This window comes from Pyrgilauda ruficollis, unplaced genomic scaffold (genome assembly GCF_017590135.1).
Source record: "Pyrgilauda ruficollis isolate IOZ18807 unplaced genomic scaffold, ASM1759013v1 scaffold24, whole genome shotgun sequence".
Taxonomy (NCBI): Eukaryota; Metazoa; Chordata; class Aves; order Passeriformes; family Passeridae; genus Pyrgilauda; species Pyrgilauda ruficollis.
Genome location: NW_024523648.1, coordinates 3332650 through 3351770, shown reverse-complemented (window position 1 = coordinate 3351770; position 19121 = coordinate 3332650). Strand labels below are relative to the sequence as shown.

The following is a 19121-nucleotide window of genomic DNA, read 5'->3' as shown; positions in this document are numbered from 1 at the left end:
TTAACAAAACAAAAAGTCATATTCCCACCCAAACAACACTACTTCAAAGAATATCAAGGTTGATTAACAGTGTAGGGGTTACAAGACTTCTTCCTCCTCTTTTGTCCATTTTTTCAGGTGAATGACAACCCCTCCTCACTTAAGTGCCAGAGACCAGCTAATTGAGGCAGGGATGAGTTCCAGGTTTAATATTTGAGAGAAAGGATGACAGGAGAGTGAGCCACCGAGCTGAGGCTTTTGATGACAGGTGAAGTGTCTGTCTGGCTGTGGTGTGATCCCCTTTTTCTGTGCCTCAGTCTTGCCAGCTGTTATTTCGGCATTCAGACATGTAAGACTTTGTCCTCATCCTTATAAACAGAGCTTTCCACACTTTCCACAGAGGGGCTTAGGCAGGTCTGATGAAACAATAACAAACCCGTGCCTCAGTGAGAACTGTCAAATTAGAAGACCTGAACTTGTAAAAAACTACCTCCTCTCATTCCATATATTTATGGATTAATGATGTCATTGGGTTAACATTTTCACCTTCTAAACCCTATGGAAAGCTGAACCTCAATGATTTTTGGGGCTCTCCAGGATGAACAGATATGCTGGTATCATTAAGCATACCATCAATGCAGAGCCAGTTTGCAAGCCTGAAAACCAGTGCTGCTTTGCTATTTTCCCCCGACTATTCCAGATCACGCTGGAGAAGGTGGGTTTCCTGGCTGAGCAAGGGGAGCAGAAGAGTAGAGAGCAGCCAACAGGCTTGTTATCAGGGGCAGAAAACAACTCTTGAGTCCACAAGTATTCTTCAAAAGCAAACAAATACTGCAACAAATCATCCATAAAACGCAGTCAAAAAGGACTTCATTTAATTAGTGATATGTAAAGACTTTTGCATAGAAAAAAGGTTAACAAAGTAATGCATAAAAGACCGACTAGGTACAGTATTTTTAAAACAAATATTTTAAAGTATATTTTGCATAATGTTTAACATTTTCAATGCTTATTGCTTTCTCCACACAGCAGAGAAATCAAGTGCATAATAATACATGCTGTGTTTTATTTTTCTTTTTTTTTTTTTTTTTTTACATAAAATCTCTAGTTCTTGACTGGTTGTATTAAAATACTTAGGTTATTTTAAGTCACTGTAATAAAAAATGAAAGCAAACCATTTTATGCAGCACTAGTTATCTGGGTATTGACAAAATAATTTACTCACATCCCATTAATACATTCATTTTGGTTTGGAATCAAACCCACATTACAATGTTGGCATGTTAATAGCCAATTTAAAAATCGTCCCTACCATAACTTCATTCATACCCAGAGTGATCATTCTCCCAGAAGTTGATAGTGAAAAGAAGAGGGATCTTGCACTGAATTGTCTAAAAGTAAGTGTCCAAGTACAGCTAAATAAGTTAAGTTGAACTCTTACAACACTGAATCTCTCATATTGGCATGAATCAACAGTATCCAAGTGCGCACACTTTCAATAGGTGGCTACTTCTGGGTGCATGACAAATTCACTGTTTGTGCAGATAGGAGCTAGCACCATGTTTAAGCTATAAAAATGGGTGCCTCAGGGCTCACAGGCAATGCTGAAACATTCATTAATCCCAGCACTGATAGGATAATTGCTTTTGCCAATGCTATGCTAGACGTCACAATTTGGCAAGTCTGTACAAAGAAAGTGAACTAAGCGAGAACTAGGCCTGTCAAACTAAACATTCTTCCTCGGCAATCTTTTGGCTAAAAAAACCTCTCCCCTTCAAGAGCATGACCTGCCCTAGAAAAGTATCCTAGTTCTGGAGCTGAATGCAGAATTTCACCTCTCTCCCATACCATATCCATACCTGTGCAATGTTATTTGTTTTAGCAGAGCACACACATATATATATATTTATTTATTTATTATTTTTTCAATGTCAGGCACTTAGGAAACTGGAACTCTTCTTCTAGCCTGGGGAGACCCGGTAGATGCAATCCCTCACCTCTCTGCCAAACAAGGATGCATAGCTGGAGAACTATTAGTTCTAATGCCTACGTATTTCTACGTATGCTGCAGGAGATGCTCTGCATGCTGATATGGTCACACTGTTAGGAAAGCCATTGCTGCTCCCTCAAGGTGCCTCCAGCAAGACAAACGGAGAAGAGGAAGAAGGTGTCTCCCCATGTCCTCTCCGACACCGGCAGTGAGGATAATCGCGCCGTTCCTCGGCGGGCTCGGGGCACCCCTCAGGCCCTTCGGGTGAGGGCTGAGCAGGGAGGGCTCGGCGATTCCCGGAGGCCGGGGCTGGGTGCAGGGATGGTGGGTGAGAGCACATGCGCGTGTGCCGACAGGGAGAGGCGGGAGCTGCAGTGGGAAGAGGTGTGTGTGGCCGGGGCGGGAATTAAAAGGCTCCAACTTCAGTCCCCCAGGGTCGGTAGGGTTTCGTGCCGCCCCCGGTGCCGGCCTGCTGAGGGCTGGCGGTGGCTGACACGGCCAGCGGAGGGGTGATGGCGGTGGCCGCAGCGACGGCGGCGGCGGCCGCGCTGGGGGGGAGCATGGGGAAGGTGCCGGTGAAGGACAGGGGGAAGCTCTGGGCTGCAGCTGTGGCTGCTGCTGCCGCGGCGTGAACAGTGGCCGACAGGGACAAGAGGGAGGTAGAGAGAGGAGGGACGCAGGGAGCGATGCTGCCAGCGGAGGGGACTCTGAGGGCGGCATCGGCGTGGGCGAAGGTGGCCGTGAGCAGGGCGGAGCCGTGAGGGGGCACGTCCGAGGAGAGTCTGCATGGGGCAGCATCGGAGCCGTGCAGTCCATTCGGCTGCAGCAGAGCGGCCGGGAGGTGGTGGAAGGCGGCTGCCCAGTGGTGAGGGTGCAAGGGGTGGTGGTGGTGGTGGTGGACCATGGAGGAGGTCATGGCAGCAGCTTCCCTCTGAGAGGCGCAGGTGCTCAGGTGAGACACGAGTCTAACGCGCAGGGGGTCGGATGTGTCGAGACCTTCCACCGAAGTCAGGTACCTCGCGACTTCTGTCAAGCACTCCCGGAAGCCGATGCTCATGAAATCCATGGCCAGGGAATGAGCGTCAAAATAACCTGCAAGGGGAGGGCAAAATACGTGTTGAATGTGGAGCTGGCCAACCCAGTCCTGGGCCCGTCTGCCATTTATGGGTTTAGATGTGCAACAGAAGTTTGTTCCCTGGTCTGTAAATGATCTCTGTGACCATCCCTGTAATGTAACAGGCTGCAGTTGTTTATGCAGACAATATACCAATGAAAAGAAATAAGTCCATAAGACACTTAAAAAGATATATGATTCCTCTCCTGAAATTCCTCAGCAAGCTGCTGCAGTGCAGTGTTGATGCTGTACGTGTGAATGAGATGCTTATCCACACAAAGAAACAGGCTGGAGATCAGAGAGTTTGCATGTACTACCCTGCCTTTTCTTCCCTCCACTGGCATTCATCCTAATGCTTTCAAACTATTTCTTGACATTGTGAGATAGTTGTTGTAGCTGCTGCCGGGGTCCCATCTACTTCACAGAGTCATTAAGACAATATGACATACGGTGTTGCTTAACTACAAACAAAAAACATCTTGTGATGACTCTGCACACACACAATAAAAAGCTTTACTGAGAAAACGTTTTATGTAATGCCATCACTAATTTGGAAATGGAAGACTGACAGTCATATGGCCCATGAGGTATTTCAACAAACAGCAACTGGAGCTCCATAGGCTTGGGACAAAAAAGCATTTGAAAAAAACATTTTATTAAATGCACATGAAAAGATACTCCCTTTCTAAAAGGGTTGAGCATAAAATCTTGCATTTAACTTGCAGCTCTTCAACCACAAAAAACCTATTCCACTTTTTGGAATTTTCCTACTTTAGTTTAAATGTTGTCTCCTTGGGGGAATAATATACTATCCACTCTGAAGTTGGCATGGTGTTTTTCTTCTCACTTTCAATGAAAATTTTTAGGTATGCATGACTGTGATGAGTGTCAGTATATAAAGATCAAGTGCCCCTCTTATGGTGGAACATGGCAGCAATGCCTTGTACTCTGTCATGAAATAATCTCGGCCTTTCTGAAAAATGCTGGCACTTTAGATGGCTTTTTTCATTTTAATTAATTTTCAGGCTAGAAAGAAGTGTTTCTGTCACTGCACGCCCACATTACAGAATTAACTCAGGCACATTTATCCACATTGCTCCAAATCCCCTGCCCTCTATACACTCCATCTTGCCAAATCACGATGGTGCTTTTGCTGCAGGCCCACTTGCTCATCTGAACCTGAGTGAAACCCTGGCTCAGCCAGCAGACCAACGAGCGTGAGGAGTTGAGGACTCCTGTCCGCAAGCGCTGACTCCTCACAGCTTTCTTCCTGCCGGGTCCACTGCCACCAAAGGTTTGAGTGAACTCCTGAGAAACAAAGGCCAGGCGTGCCAGCAGCAGTGAGATAGCAGGGCACCTTCTCGGGTGCCAGTCAGCCTGGCATGGGGACTGCTGCTGTGCCGGAGGCTCCAGGACCTCCAGCAGCTTCAGAGGGGCTGACACACAGCCAGAACCACTTCCCAGCCCTGGCCACGAGTCAGCCAGCCTGGGAGTCCTGAGAGCACTCAGCTCAAGCCAGGGCTTCCCAGCCTCCCTCCCTCCCTCCGGACTGGAAGAGATGTGGGGGATGTGGTTGTCACCAGCTTCCCCTGAGTCTGAGCTGCTGGCTCTGTGACAAGCCATCCCAAAGCCCTGGTGATCCTGGCTCCCTTTCAGTCTCCTATGGTGGCCGAGACATGAAAACAGAGGCTAGATGAGATCTGGGACTCCCAGGCTCCATTATATTTTGATGGTTATCTTTTCCCGGTTTCCCCTTCACCAGCTTCCCCCTTCTGAGAGAGATTTAAAAACGTTGTTTCTTATTTCTTTCCCAACCCACAAACATCCTCCACCATGTGCACATGCCAGTGTTTTGTAATGAACAGGAACTCTTGGTTTTACCTCATTTGTCCTGGTAACCCACCTGCGCTGCACACAGGTCACTTAAGCTACATGAACCCATGCACTGACACAGGTGGCACTCACTCAAGATAAATTTGTAGCAAAGCTGCAATAAAACCACACTGAGTTCTCTGCAAGCAACTCACTGTTGACAAATCACTCCTCCCCTGTGCTCGCTTGCACCATCAGCAAAAAGCCTTGGCCTTAGGCCAAAATAATAACTCAATGTGAACATGAGACCACTGTCCACACCTGTGTCAGGGCAGCGGAAACGCAGAGTCTGCACAGGACCTGAGAGGCATCTGCCTGCCTGCCCAGGCAGCTCTGAGAAGGGGCAGAAGCCTTGTTGGGCTTTTTTCCCGCAGTGCCCACCTTGGGATCAGTGTGCTGAGCGGTGGCCAACCCCATCCTGGCTTGCCAAGCCCCACCCAATTCCCCATCACGGATGTCCTCCTTTCTGTGTGTGGAAGAGGACAGTCCTCAATGCAGGGGAACATATGGGTATCAGGACCCATTTCTCCTTTCTGCAGAAAAAAGTGATTGTCCCTGGTAAAAATGATGAAATTCATTTTTTTGCTGATACGAAAAAAACTCTCTGGCGCACAAGATGAATTACGAAGAAGGAAATAAATGCAAATAAAACAAATATCTACTTTAAAAATACTCTAAGAAATTATATTTAAAACTGTTAGTTAGATTGCAAAGTAAAACATTTAAGCAAGCAGGAAATGCAGGCTTAAACTTTGCCCAGTACTCATTCTCAAACCTCTTTTTCTTACAGTTTCTTAACCTGTGCAGTGAGATTACTCTTATCTCTAGAACAGAAGGAGCAGATAAAGTTGTAGTATTGTGAAGTGATCAGGTACTATTGTGATGGGCCACCCACTGTGGATCATGGTGTGAAAGGCAGTTGCAGAAATAAGCCTGCATTGCCTCTCCCTGCATCACAACACTTCATCCTTTCCCACATGCCACAGCTATGCCAGTGTCAGCTGGAGCAGGAGAGACATGGCAGCAGAGACCAACCAAGGAAGAGAACAGACTGCAAGACCTGGCACTGCTAACAACATCCAGTTTGTCCAACTGGAGCCAGAGGCTGGGCTCCACCAACATATCTCACTGTCCTGCAGCTCCCATCCCAAGCATTTCATCCCCTGCCCCACTTGGCCACCTGACCTGACCCATTTATAAAAAAATCCATTTTTCTCTTTTTTTGGGCGGGGAAGCCGGGGAAGGAAGCTTCCTGATGAATGAGGTCTCCATTTGGGTTCACCTCCTGGCCATCCCGCTGCCGGGGCAAACATCGGAGGGGTGGGAGCTGCTGCAGCTCCTCAGAGGAACAATGTGCAGCGTGACGTGGGGGTCAGGCTGGGATAGCTGAGCCACACCTCGCATGGGGAGGATGAAGCGAAACAGCCACCACTTCCCTCAGTAGCCAAGCACTGTGTGCTCCATGCACTGAGGGAGACAGAGCTTGTGGGACACCAGCACACAGCCACACACTCGAAGAAGGCACCGTCACTCGGACACACAGAGAATCTGAATCACAGATTCAGGTATCACAGATACAGACTGCACAACCATGATCAATGATGGCGTTTTGTAACTTTCAAGAGCATGTCTTTAGCAACTACAGTGCTTTCTCAAGGACTTTTTACATATATATGTTAACCTTATTTTTCAATTTTGTACATTTTCTGAGGAATCAAGAGACATGTCTGTTACCTGATGGACAATAAAATTCCTTTCATCTCTTATCAAACAAGTTACCGATAAATTTTAAGCTTAAACGGACTCCTAGAAAAAAACTCCTTAACACCAAGAAAAAAGGTGTGTCAGCTTGGTGTTAATTTTCACAAATAACGAAAAAACAGCCTTTAACTTTCTTTCCTATAGTCATCTGCTGTTAGGCATGCACTGATTCGAAGCTGAGTTTTTTAATTGCTGCAAGGTAGGGAGAGGAGCATAATTCAGTCATGCACTAAAAACTTTGGTCAAAAAAAAGTAAGAGAGAGAAAGCAGCAGTTTCTTTTCTAGCCTTTACCTATATGGCATAGTGGATGAGTGAAGAATCAGCTGGTTTCCATTACAACAATTCAAAGTATGATCACGGTTGATGGCACGGGACGTGGGACTATGCTTATGGAATGCCAGCAAGTTTTTCGCTCCAAATAAGTTCCAAAATCATGACTACACAGAACACCCCGTGGGTGGCTGAAACCATTTGGCCTCCAGCCTTGGGACTGTCAGCTTGCACAAGCGAGGTACGCTCGACTCCCGGCACTCAGCTGATCTAATGGGTCAGCGAGTGCAGCCACTGCGTCATGCCAGCACCCATTAACAGGGAGCTACGCCGGCCTCTGACACACAAATATAGCATAGAAATGTGAGTGCAGAGAGCATTGCCTGCCTACCCTCTTCATCAGATACCTGGAGCTTCATAGAGCAAGACTGGGTTTTGCTCTGGTGAATGAGATGGTCTAACCTGGAACTGAAAACTCTTTCCAGAACAAAGAAAATATTTAAACATAAATTAAAGTTCTTCTCTGTTCACTTCCTTTGGTATAGCAGCTCAATAATGAGGTTTAGCATCAGGTTTTTAGCTACACAATTGTTGCCACAAACCTCCTGTTTATGTTTGGTGTTTGTGTATTTGTTTTGTCTCCCTGTGCAGATTTCAGTGCTCTTTGGAAACCCCAAACAAATCTCTGACTGGGCTGCCTGTGAATGAAGCCTTTACTCCCACAGTGTTATGAAAGCAAACACAAGCCCAGGGTCAAGTGCTTCTTTTGTCCCAGTAGCTCTTTCCCACGAGTTCAATCCTGCCATTAGCATTGATTTCCACTCCTTTAATCTGGAAACGCCTATCACAGCTCCTCAAAGCACTTTTTTTGATGAGATTTCCCCAAATATTAGAAAAAAAATGTTGGCTCCTTACCTTTCCCTCCTGTTGCCTGCAGCATCTTCAGATGATCCACTGTCATTTGCAGTATTTCCGCTTTTTCTAATTTGGCAGATCCCTTTGAGATAAGAGACACATATAAACAAATGCTTACGAGTAGTAGAAACTTTAATTTGATATACTTTCCACTGAGCTCAGCTGTATGGTTTCAATTTCCCTTATCATTAGGACATTCTCTGCTTAATTCTTTCGTAAGCATCTGCTTCCCAGACTCGGTTTAAGGACTAATACCGTCTCTCTAATTTCCCTTTATTAGGGCTATACCTCAGCCCAGCTCTGGCCTTGAAGGTAGTGTAGAGATGACATCTTCAAGAAATGAGAGAATTACGTAACTTTCTGGACTTCCTTTTTAACAACAAACACAAGTGGAGAGCTGGCAGGAGGGATCTGTGTGGCCACAGATTAGGACCGTGCTGCAGCGTTACTTTTTGTGCTATTACCGGTAGGTGTCCCTGCGGACACACACCCAGCACTGTCCCTCTCCTCATGGCCTGTTAATTTGCAATGTGTCATTTGGTTGTTGAATATTCCGTTCTCATTTTTTGCCTGAAAAAACTGCCACACAGTCCACAGTATTTTAAGTTAGTGAGAGGCCTACTTAGCAAAGACTAAATACTGTGAAAGAGTGTAGCTCCTCTGGCAGTAAAAATCTTATCTGACACTAAGAGTGGCTCACAGAGCTACAAGAGATACTAGAAAAGTACAAAACAGAACTCAAACGATACTATTAGTATATAAATGTATAAATAAAACTATTTTGCTTGGTAGCATTCCCTTGGATATCTGAAATGCACCCAGACAACACAAATGTTATTCCAGTGCAAGAGATCATCCCTTGGCATCAGTTAAAATCAGGGCCGTGCAAGCTGCAGCCACTAGTGGATCACATCCTGCGAGCCAATTTTTTTCTCTTAGTTATCATCAGGGTCACCTCACTGTCTCGGCCAGCTTCACCCAGGTTGCACATTTTTGAGTTGGGCAAAGCTTACCCGGTGCTGTGTAGCCGTGCTTCAGAGCGCTCATCTCTGCCACACTTGGGAGTAGCACGGGGCTTGGGGAGGGAGGGAGGGAGGGAGGCGGAAGCGAAACTAAACCTCCAACTTGGAAACTCCAGTGAGCTGAATGTCAAGGAGCTGGGCAAGGACTGATGACTTTGTCCTTGGCATATTGCGGGAAAATGGTGGGACTTTCTGATTCAAATATAGCACATGCTCATTTTTATGGCAGTGCATTTTTTTCAATCTGCTTATTGCTTTCAAAGCACCAACATTGATGTGCGTGTGAATTTTTGGTCAGAATTCCCCGTTTTACATGCAGCTACATCCTGTAGCTTTCTCAGACTTCATCTTTTCCATAGACACAGTACAAGTTGTCTCAGTGAGAGTGACTAATAGCTAAAAACTGCATGGTGCTGGGTAATTTCCAAAGGCTCTGTAGGACTTGTTTTATAATGTTTGTGGTTTTCAAGAAATAAACAATAAAATGGGACAAACAACTGTTGTCTCTTGCCCCTGTTTATCTAGCTGAAAATATCCCTGTCACAGTTTTGCCAGAACCAATGAAAGGGCACAGTGACAACTACCAGTTACTAAAAATCATATTGCAGGTGACACAAGTGATGCTCTCAACCAATACTTCAAATTTATTTTTTTCAGCCGGCTTTTGCTCAGGCCAGGGATGAAATAGGCCTAGCACGGTGTGGTGTTTGCCACCTAGTTACCACTTACATTCAACACCTCCCAATCCTGCTCTCAAATTTTACTTTCTGGGTTTTTTTTATTTTACTATTACAGGGAAGTCAGGTTATTTATTTCCAGATGTTTCATTTTTATTGAAACATAGTGTCAGTTGCACATATCCATAGATCGCCAGACACTTCTAGCAAAACAGGAACAAGGCTGAATATTGAATCAAACCCAAAAAAAAAAAAATTCAAGATACAGAAAAAAATTAATTTGAATGGAAAAACCAAAATGCCTTTTTTTTTTTTTTTTTTTTTTAATGAAACATTGTATTCTAAGGTCTTGGTCTGTAATTTCATGACCAAGGACCTGAGCCAAAGTTAACTGGATGCTTTCAGACTTCCTACTAAATACTTTCTCACTGAAAGTCTGAATATATCACTGACTTCATTAGCTGACAAACACGGGCCTATTCCACCTCCTAATGCACTGGTTCTAAAGACTAATCTTAAAACATGAATAATCCAGACTGTCTGCTCCCTTTTCAGGAAACTGGACTGATTCGCTTGCAACGGAAGTATAGATTTGAAAAAAAAAGGTCTTTTAAAGTAGCGGCAAAGTAAATGATATTTAAAGATTTAGACAGAAGGCTAATTTACATACAGGTTTGGGGAGTTGTGTTGGGTTTGTGTATTTTTATTTTTTATTTAATATGGAGTAAAGCACATTTTTAACAAAACCACTACTGGAATTCATCGAAAGAACAGAGGCAACAAGAACACAGTTACCCTTAAGGGAAAAACAAGCCAAAGAATGGAAATGTTTTTCAGCCTTATAATGAATTATGTTTCTAATAGTTTTGCCACAACAAAGCATTTTATTGAAATGCCTGCTTTGTGCCAGATCAGGACACATACAGTATTATTTTAATGAGATTTATAAGAGAACTAACATTGCCAGATGAGATACAGAATTTATATTTAAAAAAAAAAAAAAACTTACTTGTTTTTCAAAAGCAGTTGGCACGAGCCGCCTCAGCTCTGATAAACTGTTGTTTATACGATCACGGCGCCTTTTCTCTATAATCTATTCCCAAAAAAAACAAAACACGTTAAGTTCATAAAAATGAAGGGCAAAATCACGGCACACATGCAAACTGTCAGATGCAAAAATAATTAAATGAAACATACCCCTCTTCTTTTCTTTCTGGCCATGATCTGAGATGTTGTTGTCGGGGAATTTGATCGAATGACAGAACTATTACTTTGCCTGTGAAACAATAAAAGTATGTCAGGTGTTGCACAACTTGACACCGCTCTTTGAAGACACCTTAGGTCACCATATTATGTATGCACAGTCCCTCTAATGCCATTTTCAATGCTTTTAAGATGTGCCTTGCGTGTTTTTGAAGACAGCAACGCATTTCAGTTTTGACTGCCCCAGCATACATTTTGAATTGACATTTTGAATTTTCCAACACTGTATGAAATAGAGTCCTTTTCTGCAAACAGTTCACTACCCAGCACAGATTTCATTTTCTTTGCATATCAAGTCCTGCCTACCAAGTACAGGCTGAAGAACCAGGCCCAAATGCACATGAACCACCTCTATATGGCAACAGCAGTGGTGAGTGGACATACCCGATGACACAACCTCTGCCAGGCCTGCTGGGTTTTGACATTGCTGCCCATTGCTACACAGTCAGTAGATGGTCAAGTACGATGCCAGGTGCCCAGCCTGGCTCTGTTGGATTGTCCAGGAGCAGAATCCAAAACCTGCTTTTAAAATGATACTACCCACAAGTACGAAGTTGTTCTTATTTCATCATGAGCGCGCGCAAAAAAAAAAAAAAAAAAAAAAAAATCAGTATCTTTTAATACTCATTTAGCCACTGATGAAGACGAGATAGGGCTCTGGTGCATGAACCTCTAAATTGGCAGGAGGAGCCCCGAAGCCCCTCAGCGTCCCCGCAGCGCGCCCAGCGCGACCCTCCCTGGGCAAACACCACTGCTCGCCCTCGGCTCGCACGGCGGGTTTGCTGAAGTTCAGCTGCTGAGGATCCCTGCTTACTTTCCACGGCTCATTTCCCACTGGCGCCGATTCCCTTAGGTTGCTCGGCCTGATCAGGAGCGATTTTGGAAAAGGTCTGATTGCAAATGGCAAATTAAGCGGAGCTAATGAACCGCAGCCCGGTGGCTCACAAAGCTACCGGAGCGCTCCGCGTAATTTCGAGGCTCGGGCAGTCCGAGCGCGGGGCGAATTTTTGGTGGGCTATGAGCGAGCTGCCAGCTGACCTGGAGGGGCACATAACACCTCTGACCTCGGCGGGCCGCCCCCCAACCCCCATCCCAAGGGGGTGTCCGGGTCTCCCCCTCGCCCTGCCCCACCTCGGGGCGCACCCCGGCCCGCGCCCCCGACGGAGACGGCGGCCCCGGGGGTGCCCCACTTACCCCGAGTAGTTGTTCTCGCTACCCACGTCTATAGTCTCGTCCATATCGCTGTCTGAGGTAGTTTCCTCGCAAGGTCGCTTCATCGTGTGCACGGCACGGGGGCAAAGATAAATAAATCCGGGGGGGCTGCGGGCACGGCACGGCTCGGCACAGCACGACTCCGCACCGCCAGCAGACCAAGCCCTCTCTGAGGCGCTTTCCCACGCCGCGGCACAGCCTCAAGCCCGACGGCCCGCCCCCGGCAAGGCCCGCCCTGCCGAGGGTGACGGGCGGGGGCCGCCCACCGCCGGGGCGCGGAGGCGTGCGGAGGAGCGGGCGGCCGCCCGGCGGGGGCCGTGCCGCCCTCGGCTCACGGGCGGCGGGGAGCGGAGCCGGCACGGGGCCGGGGAGGGAGGGGTACGGGGTTCCGAGCATCCTCTGAGCTCGCCCTGCGGGGAGAAGGTGCAGTACTGGATTCCCAGCCCTCCGATGCTGCCGGAAGAAGAGGGGTGGCCGGTGTCGCCCCGCTGTCCATCTCTCACCGGGCATTTGGGACGACCTTGCTCCCCTCCGCCCGTAACACACGAGCCGGATCAGCCCCCTGCCCAGTGCTCCAGAGCCCCGGGCGGTGGCAGCAGCCCCGGTCTCCTTTCTTGCGGTGCCGCGAGTTGTGTTATCGGGCACACGAGAGTGCGTTGGAGAGTTGTGTAAGTCCCGGGAAATGTATAAATCCCTCCCGGCCGCCCCGTCCCGCTGGGTTCCACGGGCGCGCCGAGGGCTAGCGGGCGCTTGCAGGGCCGGGAGCCAAGCACAGCGATAATCCCTGCTGGGAACGACTTGGGAGGAAGTTTAGCGTCTCGCTTACCGGAGGATCTGTAGCAGGCGGGTTTTATTTTGCTTTTGTTTGGGATTTCCCCACCCCGTTTGTTTGTGTTTTCAAATTCCGGATTCCTGACAAAATACATTCGGAGTGGTATGTTCTCCGCAGAAATTTAATCTTTCAGCTGTGGTGACTGCCCCTGTTGCCCGCTCCATCCCCTTTGCCACCTTCCTAGGAACGTTTTTCTCCCGCCCCTGCTGTCGGACGCTGGCCGAGAGGGGCCGCGACGGGGCGTGGAGGGTTCGGCACCAGCTTGGGCACCTCCGCCTTATCCTGGCTCTCGGCGGCACACGGATCCGCGGTCGCTCAGCAGCCCGGAGGACTTGAAGGCTAGCGGCGAGGGGGCTGCCCTTGCTGCGACTCGGTGCTTTGTCGGGACAGGGGCAGCCCCCTCGCCGCCTCGCCTGGCCGCCCGGGGCTGCGGGTGCCCGAGCCGGGCTCCGGCGGGCAGCACCTGCCGGAGGGAGACGCGGGAAGCGGCTGCCGGCGTCGCCGCAAAACGACAGAGCGGCGAGGTGTCCCGTTCAGCGCGGCGTGGCCCCGCGACCCTCACCGTGGCCGCACTGCTCTCGCCTCTCCGGGTTTCCAGGCGGCGACAGCACGATGCTGCTCCGGACAGAGGGAGGGAGGGAGGAAAGAAGGGCCGATGGCTCCGGCTTTCCTTTCGGGGCAGGCTGCGAGCTCGATGGGCCGGAGGGAGCGGGCACCTTCCCGGCGGCCCCGCTCGGCAGCGCCGGTGCCGCTTCTGCCTGCGGGCGGAGTTTGCCCCGGCTGCTTTATATTTAGCAGCCGACGGTACCAATGACTCAGTTTTCCACTCGGTTAAATCCCGTGGAAGGTACAGGTGGTTTGGTTCGTTCGCGGCTGTGCGTGCGGCAAAGGGCCGTTGCGAATGAGAAACCGGCGCCAGCTCTTTTGTACGCCGACATCCGCCATCTCTGCAATTATATTTGGTGGCACGTCGGGTGTTTGCCCTTTCATGTGGATGTTGCTACTATGTAAAGGAACAGCGGGATTTCATGCCTCATTGCCCTACCGGGACATCCTTTTCATGCCCGTATTTGCAGAGTTACTAAGAGCTCCGCGGCTGCTCACTCACAACAGAAGCGAGCGTCCGCGGGAATGGCGAAGACAGCTCCAGGGAACTTGGGACGCATTCCCCACAATGGCTCCTTTGATAGGATCTGAACAAAAACCCAAACCAAACCAAAATACAAACACCCCCGAAAAAGAAAACAAAAACCAAACCAAAACCCACGGAAAAAAAAAAAATCCCCACAAACAAAAAACCCAAAAAAGTATCGGGATCTTGGGAGAAGTGGACTAGCAGGAGCAGCCTATGGCGCCCGACTGCAATTTGAAGAACAAACGCTTTAGGAATCTGGGATTACGCTCAGCAGTTTCAGTGCTCGACGTGGGGGTTTCTAGAATAATTAAAAAATCCCAATAAACAACAACAAGAAAAAAAAAAAACCCAAATTATTTTTCGTTGTCTGTGCTGTAACGACACGGGGAGACCTGAGATCGCCGGGCCTGCTCCCGTCCGGGATCCTCCTTCTGGGCACTCCCGGAGCAGCCGGGAAACGCTGCCCTGCCTCAGACATCGCCTTTCAGAGCGATGGGGGTTTCAGAGCGAGGGGAGGTTTGGTAGGTCTGAGTTTAAGTCCGTGTTACTCGGGCCGGGCTGCAGCTGCTCGAGAGACGCCTGCAAACACGGGGAGGGGGGGACACAGGCTCGAGCGTGGGCGCCAGAATCCCCGCTAAAGAAAGCACGCGAATCACCCGGGGATGTTGGTGCGTTTCCGAGCTGTCTCGGGGTTTTGCACAGAAATCTTTCATGTCACGCGTCGGTGCCGCTGGATTTGTAATTTCTGCTCACTCTGGAAATAGCTCCTGCTGCTTTATGGTATTTTTTTCCCCTGGGGCACAACTCCCGCATGCTGTTTTCCTACAGAAACCTGAGTATCCTATGGTTACCTCCCCAAGTAGAGCTTATGTCAGCGTCGTTTGTCGTCGATCCGGCTGCTAAATCCTCCTGGCAGCCTTGCTAAAGGCCCTCCTCCGGGAAACTTCTGTTTTCCTCTTGCCTAGATTAGGGTGGGTTTTTTTGTTTGTTTTGAATTATTTTTGAGAGATCTACCTGCTCCTTGGGTGAGAAATTACGGCCTTTCCCGGGTGGCACCGAGGAAGGCAAGCCCTTGCCTCTGCCAGGTCTCAGGCTCTCCCCTGCGACAGGTGCGCTGCGACAGGCAGGGGCTCCGTGGCGCGGCACCAGCACCGCCACCCACGGGCCAAGCCTCCTGTCGTGCTTCGGTCCTGGCTGTATGGCACACGTGTCTCTTCCTCCCGCGGCCCCATAAAGCGTGGATCCCGGGAATACTTGCTGCGGCGGGATTGCCCGCTCAGCTGGCAGCCACGCAGTCGAAGCCCAGAGAAATCCTTCGCCGCTCCCCGTTGCTTTTCCGTCCAAAGGGAAAAAAGCCGGCTTGACTCGCCGCTTCCCGCCACCTGGAGGCCCCGGGACATCCCCCGTCCTCACCCACCACCCACGCTGGTCTCCTGCAGGCCACCCTCGCTCCCCGGAGTCCCCCGAGCAGCGTTTTCCCGGGAGAGGCAGCCCCGGCCGCCGGCTCCCTGGAGCTCCCCGGCCCGCAGGCTTCCTATCCCGGCCGGGGGGCGTCGGGGGGCGGCCAGGCAGCTCCCTCTCCCTCCCTCCTTTCTGCTTTCTTGTGGGTTTGTTGTTCGGGGCCTTTGTTTGTTTGTTTCTGCTCTCGGCAGCCGTGGTGCCCGCGGTGGCTGCGGGGCCTGGCGGGTCACACGAGGCCAGCCCGGCTCCGGCAGGCGCTGAGCCGTGGGGCGCTTCCAGAGCCGGCTTGCCAAATAAGCAGAGCAGTACTTGTCTCGCTACGTCTAGAGAGCCGGCTCCAGTAGAGAAGTGATTCTCTTCTGCTCCGTTCCCGAAAACGAAATTTCCTGTCCCCCGAGATTTCAGGATTTTACACGTCGCTGTGAGCCGTTTAGGGTTAAATAGTTAGGGAGTTTAAAGACTATTTTTAAAATGTGCATGGCCTTCTGAAGGAACTGAAGTTTTGTTCAGCAGTTCTCTTCAAGGGGACTCAAGATTGTCCCGAGTTTCTTTACTGAACACGGTAGGTACTCGGACTCTTAAGACTTTGAGCAATTTTTTTTTTTTTTTTTAACTTTACTCTCTCCTTCTTAAAAAGCCATTTGCATCCCATATCCTTCACTGAGTAAGCAGCCTCTGGGGAATAGCTGTTCTACTGCTTTTAAGTTACTTTCTCTATTAGGAAGCTCTTAAGAACAGGAGAGAAATGCATTTCTCATTCATGGACTGTGGACCATGACTCTGGTTTTGGTTTTTTGGATTTTTTTTTTTTTTTTTCTTGATGGACTCATCACTAACTGCCAGGAAAACAAGAGAAAAAGCCTTCTTGATTTTTTTTTATCTGATGTGATTGCAAATATATGGTTAAAATGATTTCTGGCCACATTCATACCAAGGTGGGCTGGACAGACTGAAGAAAGAGCAGAGAGCTGAGGAAACCATGTGTGACAGCTGAAGGAAATAATGCTAAAAAAAAAAAATAAAGGAGAGTCTTTAAAATGTGGCTTTGCCTAGACAGTGGCTACACGGGTGGAAGTGGATGCATGACATTCCCTGCAGGTCTATATTGTGGAGGAGTATTTCACTATTAGCTGGGATGTAGGATTTTTGCCAATGGATCACAGTAGGGCCTGATCCACAGGTGATTCCTGTGGTAGTACAATAACCCCACAGATACCGATAAAATTGCATTTCCCTGAGATGGATGCAATCACTCCAGTAGATCACTTCAGTTTTGGGAAGGATAAAAAGGGCACAAAGACTTGCTACAATAAATTTCAAGATAAAGATGATGGAGGAAAAAAAAGTAGGAAGGAAGATGCAGTGAGTATTTATAGACCTTTCTAAGTAACAATTTTTAATGTGTATCACTGAGCTACACCTCCACAAATCTGGGCTTGGTCAAGTAGTGAAGCTGACTGTTGGGATTTTAGGCTGTTGACAGAAAATGTAACTCTGCATCTCCTGCAGTGTGTCACTCTGCTTCTCTGTTTTCGGTGCCTACAGGGGTCAATGAATGCACCCTCCTGGGTCGAGTGCTTCCTCCTGGCCCCTAGTCAATAGGTGCTGCATGTTTGTCCAGAGCATGAAATGCTCTCCCTAAGAGCTGTCACTACATTGTAGGTGACACAGAAGGACAGGAACACCTCCTCTGGCTCCCACTGTCTGGTGATAAGGAGCGTGATTGAACAGCACCCCAAGGAAGGGCAGCTGGAGAGGACAAACCCTGCAGCTGAGAGCCTCATCCTTAACTCTTTGTGCCTTGGCACACTTCCTATGTGAGCTCAGGCACTCAGGACAATTAATTAAATTAAAAAAGGGTGTAAATTAAAAGTGTCTGTGAATTGTATTGAAACTCAGTTTGCATGCTCTTATTCACAACAGAACTGGCTGCAATTTGATTTAAATTAACTCACTTTCAGAATAAAATAACATTGACTAGAACAAAAGCAGCTTTAATTTTGAATGGATGTCTACATAGAATTGTTTGTGGTTTAACTAATCCACTCTAAATATTAAGACTGTTGATTTTCCCGGGCATTTCCATCTAGGCCAGTTTGCTTCGTGCCTTTATTTTAGGCTCCTATCACTAAAATGGAAATAGTAATTGCCTGCTAAAGTTTAAAGTCATTGTGTGAAGGATCTTGGTAATGACAGCATTTTGCCTGATACTCAGTATACACGTTCTGCAAAAGCCAGGTCTTGATTTTCTATACATGTGCAAAGTTCTTGCCAGGTAATATTTTACATGGCTGTACCCAGCTGTACATGACCAGGGAGACATGGAGCAGTGGAGAATTAGGGCATTATTGTGGATTTTAGACTTTCACTGAACATCTCCTGGGATTTGGCTCTCTGTTTCTTTCGAAGAATATGGGCCAAGATTTAAGAACGCTCTAACTTCAGTCATCCTAATGAACAGCTTCAATGGTGTTAAAGGGAACTAGGGCACTTCCTTTTCTAGTGGAAATCAGGCCACTTAATTACCTCACAATAATATACAGAACCTAATCTCACAGTTTTTTTGCACAACATGAATTATGAACTTTAATCTATTTTAGCAGTAATGCTATTAAAATCCATAGATCTGTATCAAGAATAAAACTACCCTATTATAATGGAAATAGAGTACTTGTAAAAATGGGCACATAATCACAGCTTTCTCATTGAAACTCATTTCTGTTGAAATACATTTTCATCGTGGTGAAGTATGGTTTAATTCACTAGCGACTGTGGCAAATCTAGATAAACACATCGTGTCAGAAATGGGGACCTTCTTAAATTTTTGTTATAAAAACGTGGTAGGTTTTGAACTAAAGCAATTCTATCTTCTTTTTTCCCCCTTTTTTTAGTTTCTTCTTCCTTGTCTGCTTTTTACAGCATGTTCCTTTATTTCTTTTATGTTTTTCACACTGAATGGACCTTTTTTTGTGCTTTTTGGATGCCAAAAACTGGAGAATTGTCATTATTTGAGTTTTATTGTTGGTTGCTCCTTTAAGATAAAAAACCCCCATGCTTTCCAGAGAGTTAAGAAGGATCCAATTTTCAGGGAGTGCTAAGGTTTTATCCAAGATTTATTTAGGAAAGAAAATAGTGTATCATCTCCAGGCTTCAAACCTAGCTGTTATAATAAAGCCCTTCACCTAATACTCTAAAAATACTCCTTTATATAAACTGTGCATGTGATAGAAATAAACAACCTCAGATATTGTGGATAGATCCATGGTATTTTTGCAAACTTCCTCAGTAACAGTAGTCCTTATTGGCACTCGGAAGGGACTTTGAAATTACAGATCCTGCAAAGCTAGGTAAGTAAAAGGACACACTAAACAGCTGCTTGTCAGTAGAAGAAATTATGATCTCTGGAAATAAAAAAATATTAATGGAAACATCTTCCAAGTCTCTGAAATAAAGCCCATAGGGTCAACATGGACACTCAACTGGTAAAATTTATACCCAAATAAAACAGGCATACATTCAGTCAAGAGCCAGGGTCTTACACCGCAGAAGTTTGGATCAGGATTTTCAGCCAAAGAGAAACTGTTTTTCCCCAGACTGTAAGTTTTGCATACTGCCAT

General features: G+C 47.5%; 1 protein-coding gene across 1 annotated transcript; it reads right to left on the bottom strand.

The window, feature by feature from the left end:
* Positions 1–839: 839 nt before the first annotated feature.
* On the bottom strand, positions 840–12266 carry HEY2 (hes related family bHLH transcription factor with YRPW motif 2). Its single transcript, XM_041470149.1, has 5 exons — positions 12059–12266; positions 10799–10877; positions 10611–10694; positions 7903–7984; positions 840–3061 (listed from the first exon to the last, which is right to left on the bottom strand). The coding sequence occupies exons 1-5, from the start codon at positions 12139–12141 to the stop codon at positions 2376–2378; spliced, it is 1014 nt and encodes a 337-aa protein (XP_041326083.1). The 5' UTR covers positions 12142–12266; the 3' UTR covers positions 840–2375.
* Between the last annotated feature and the right edge of the window lie 6855 nt (positions 12267–19121).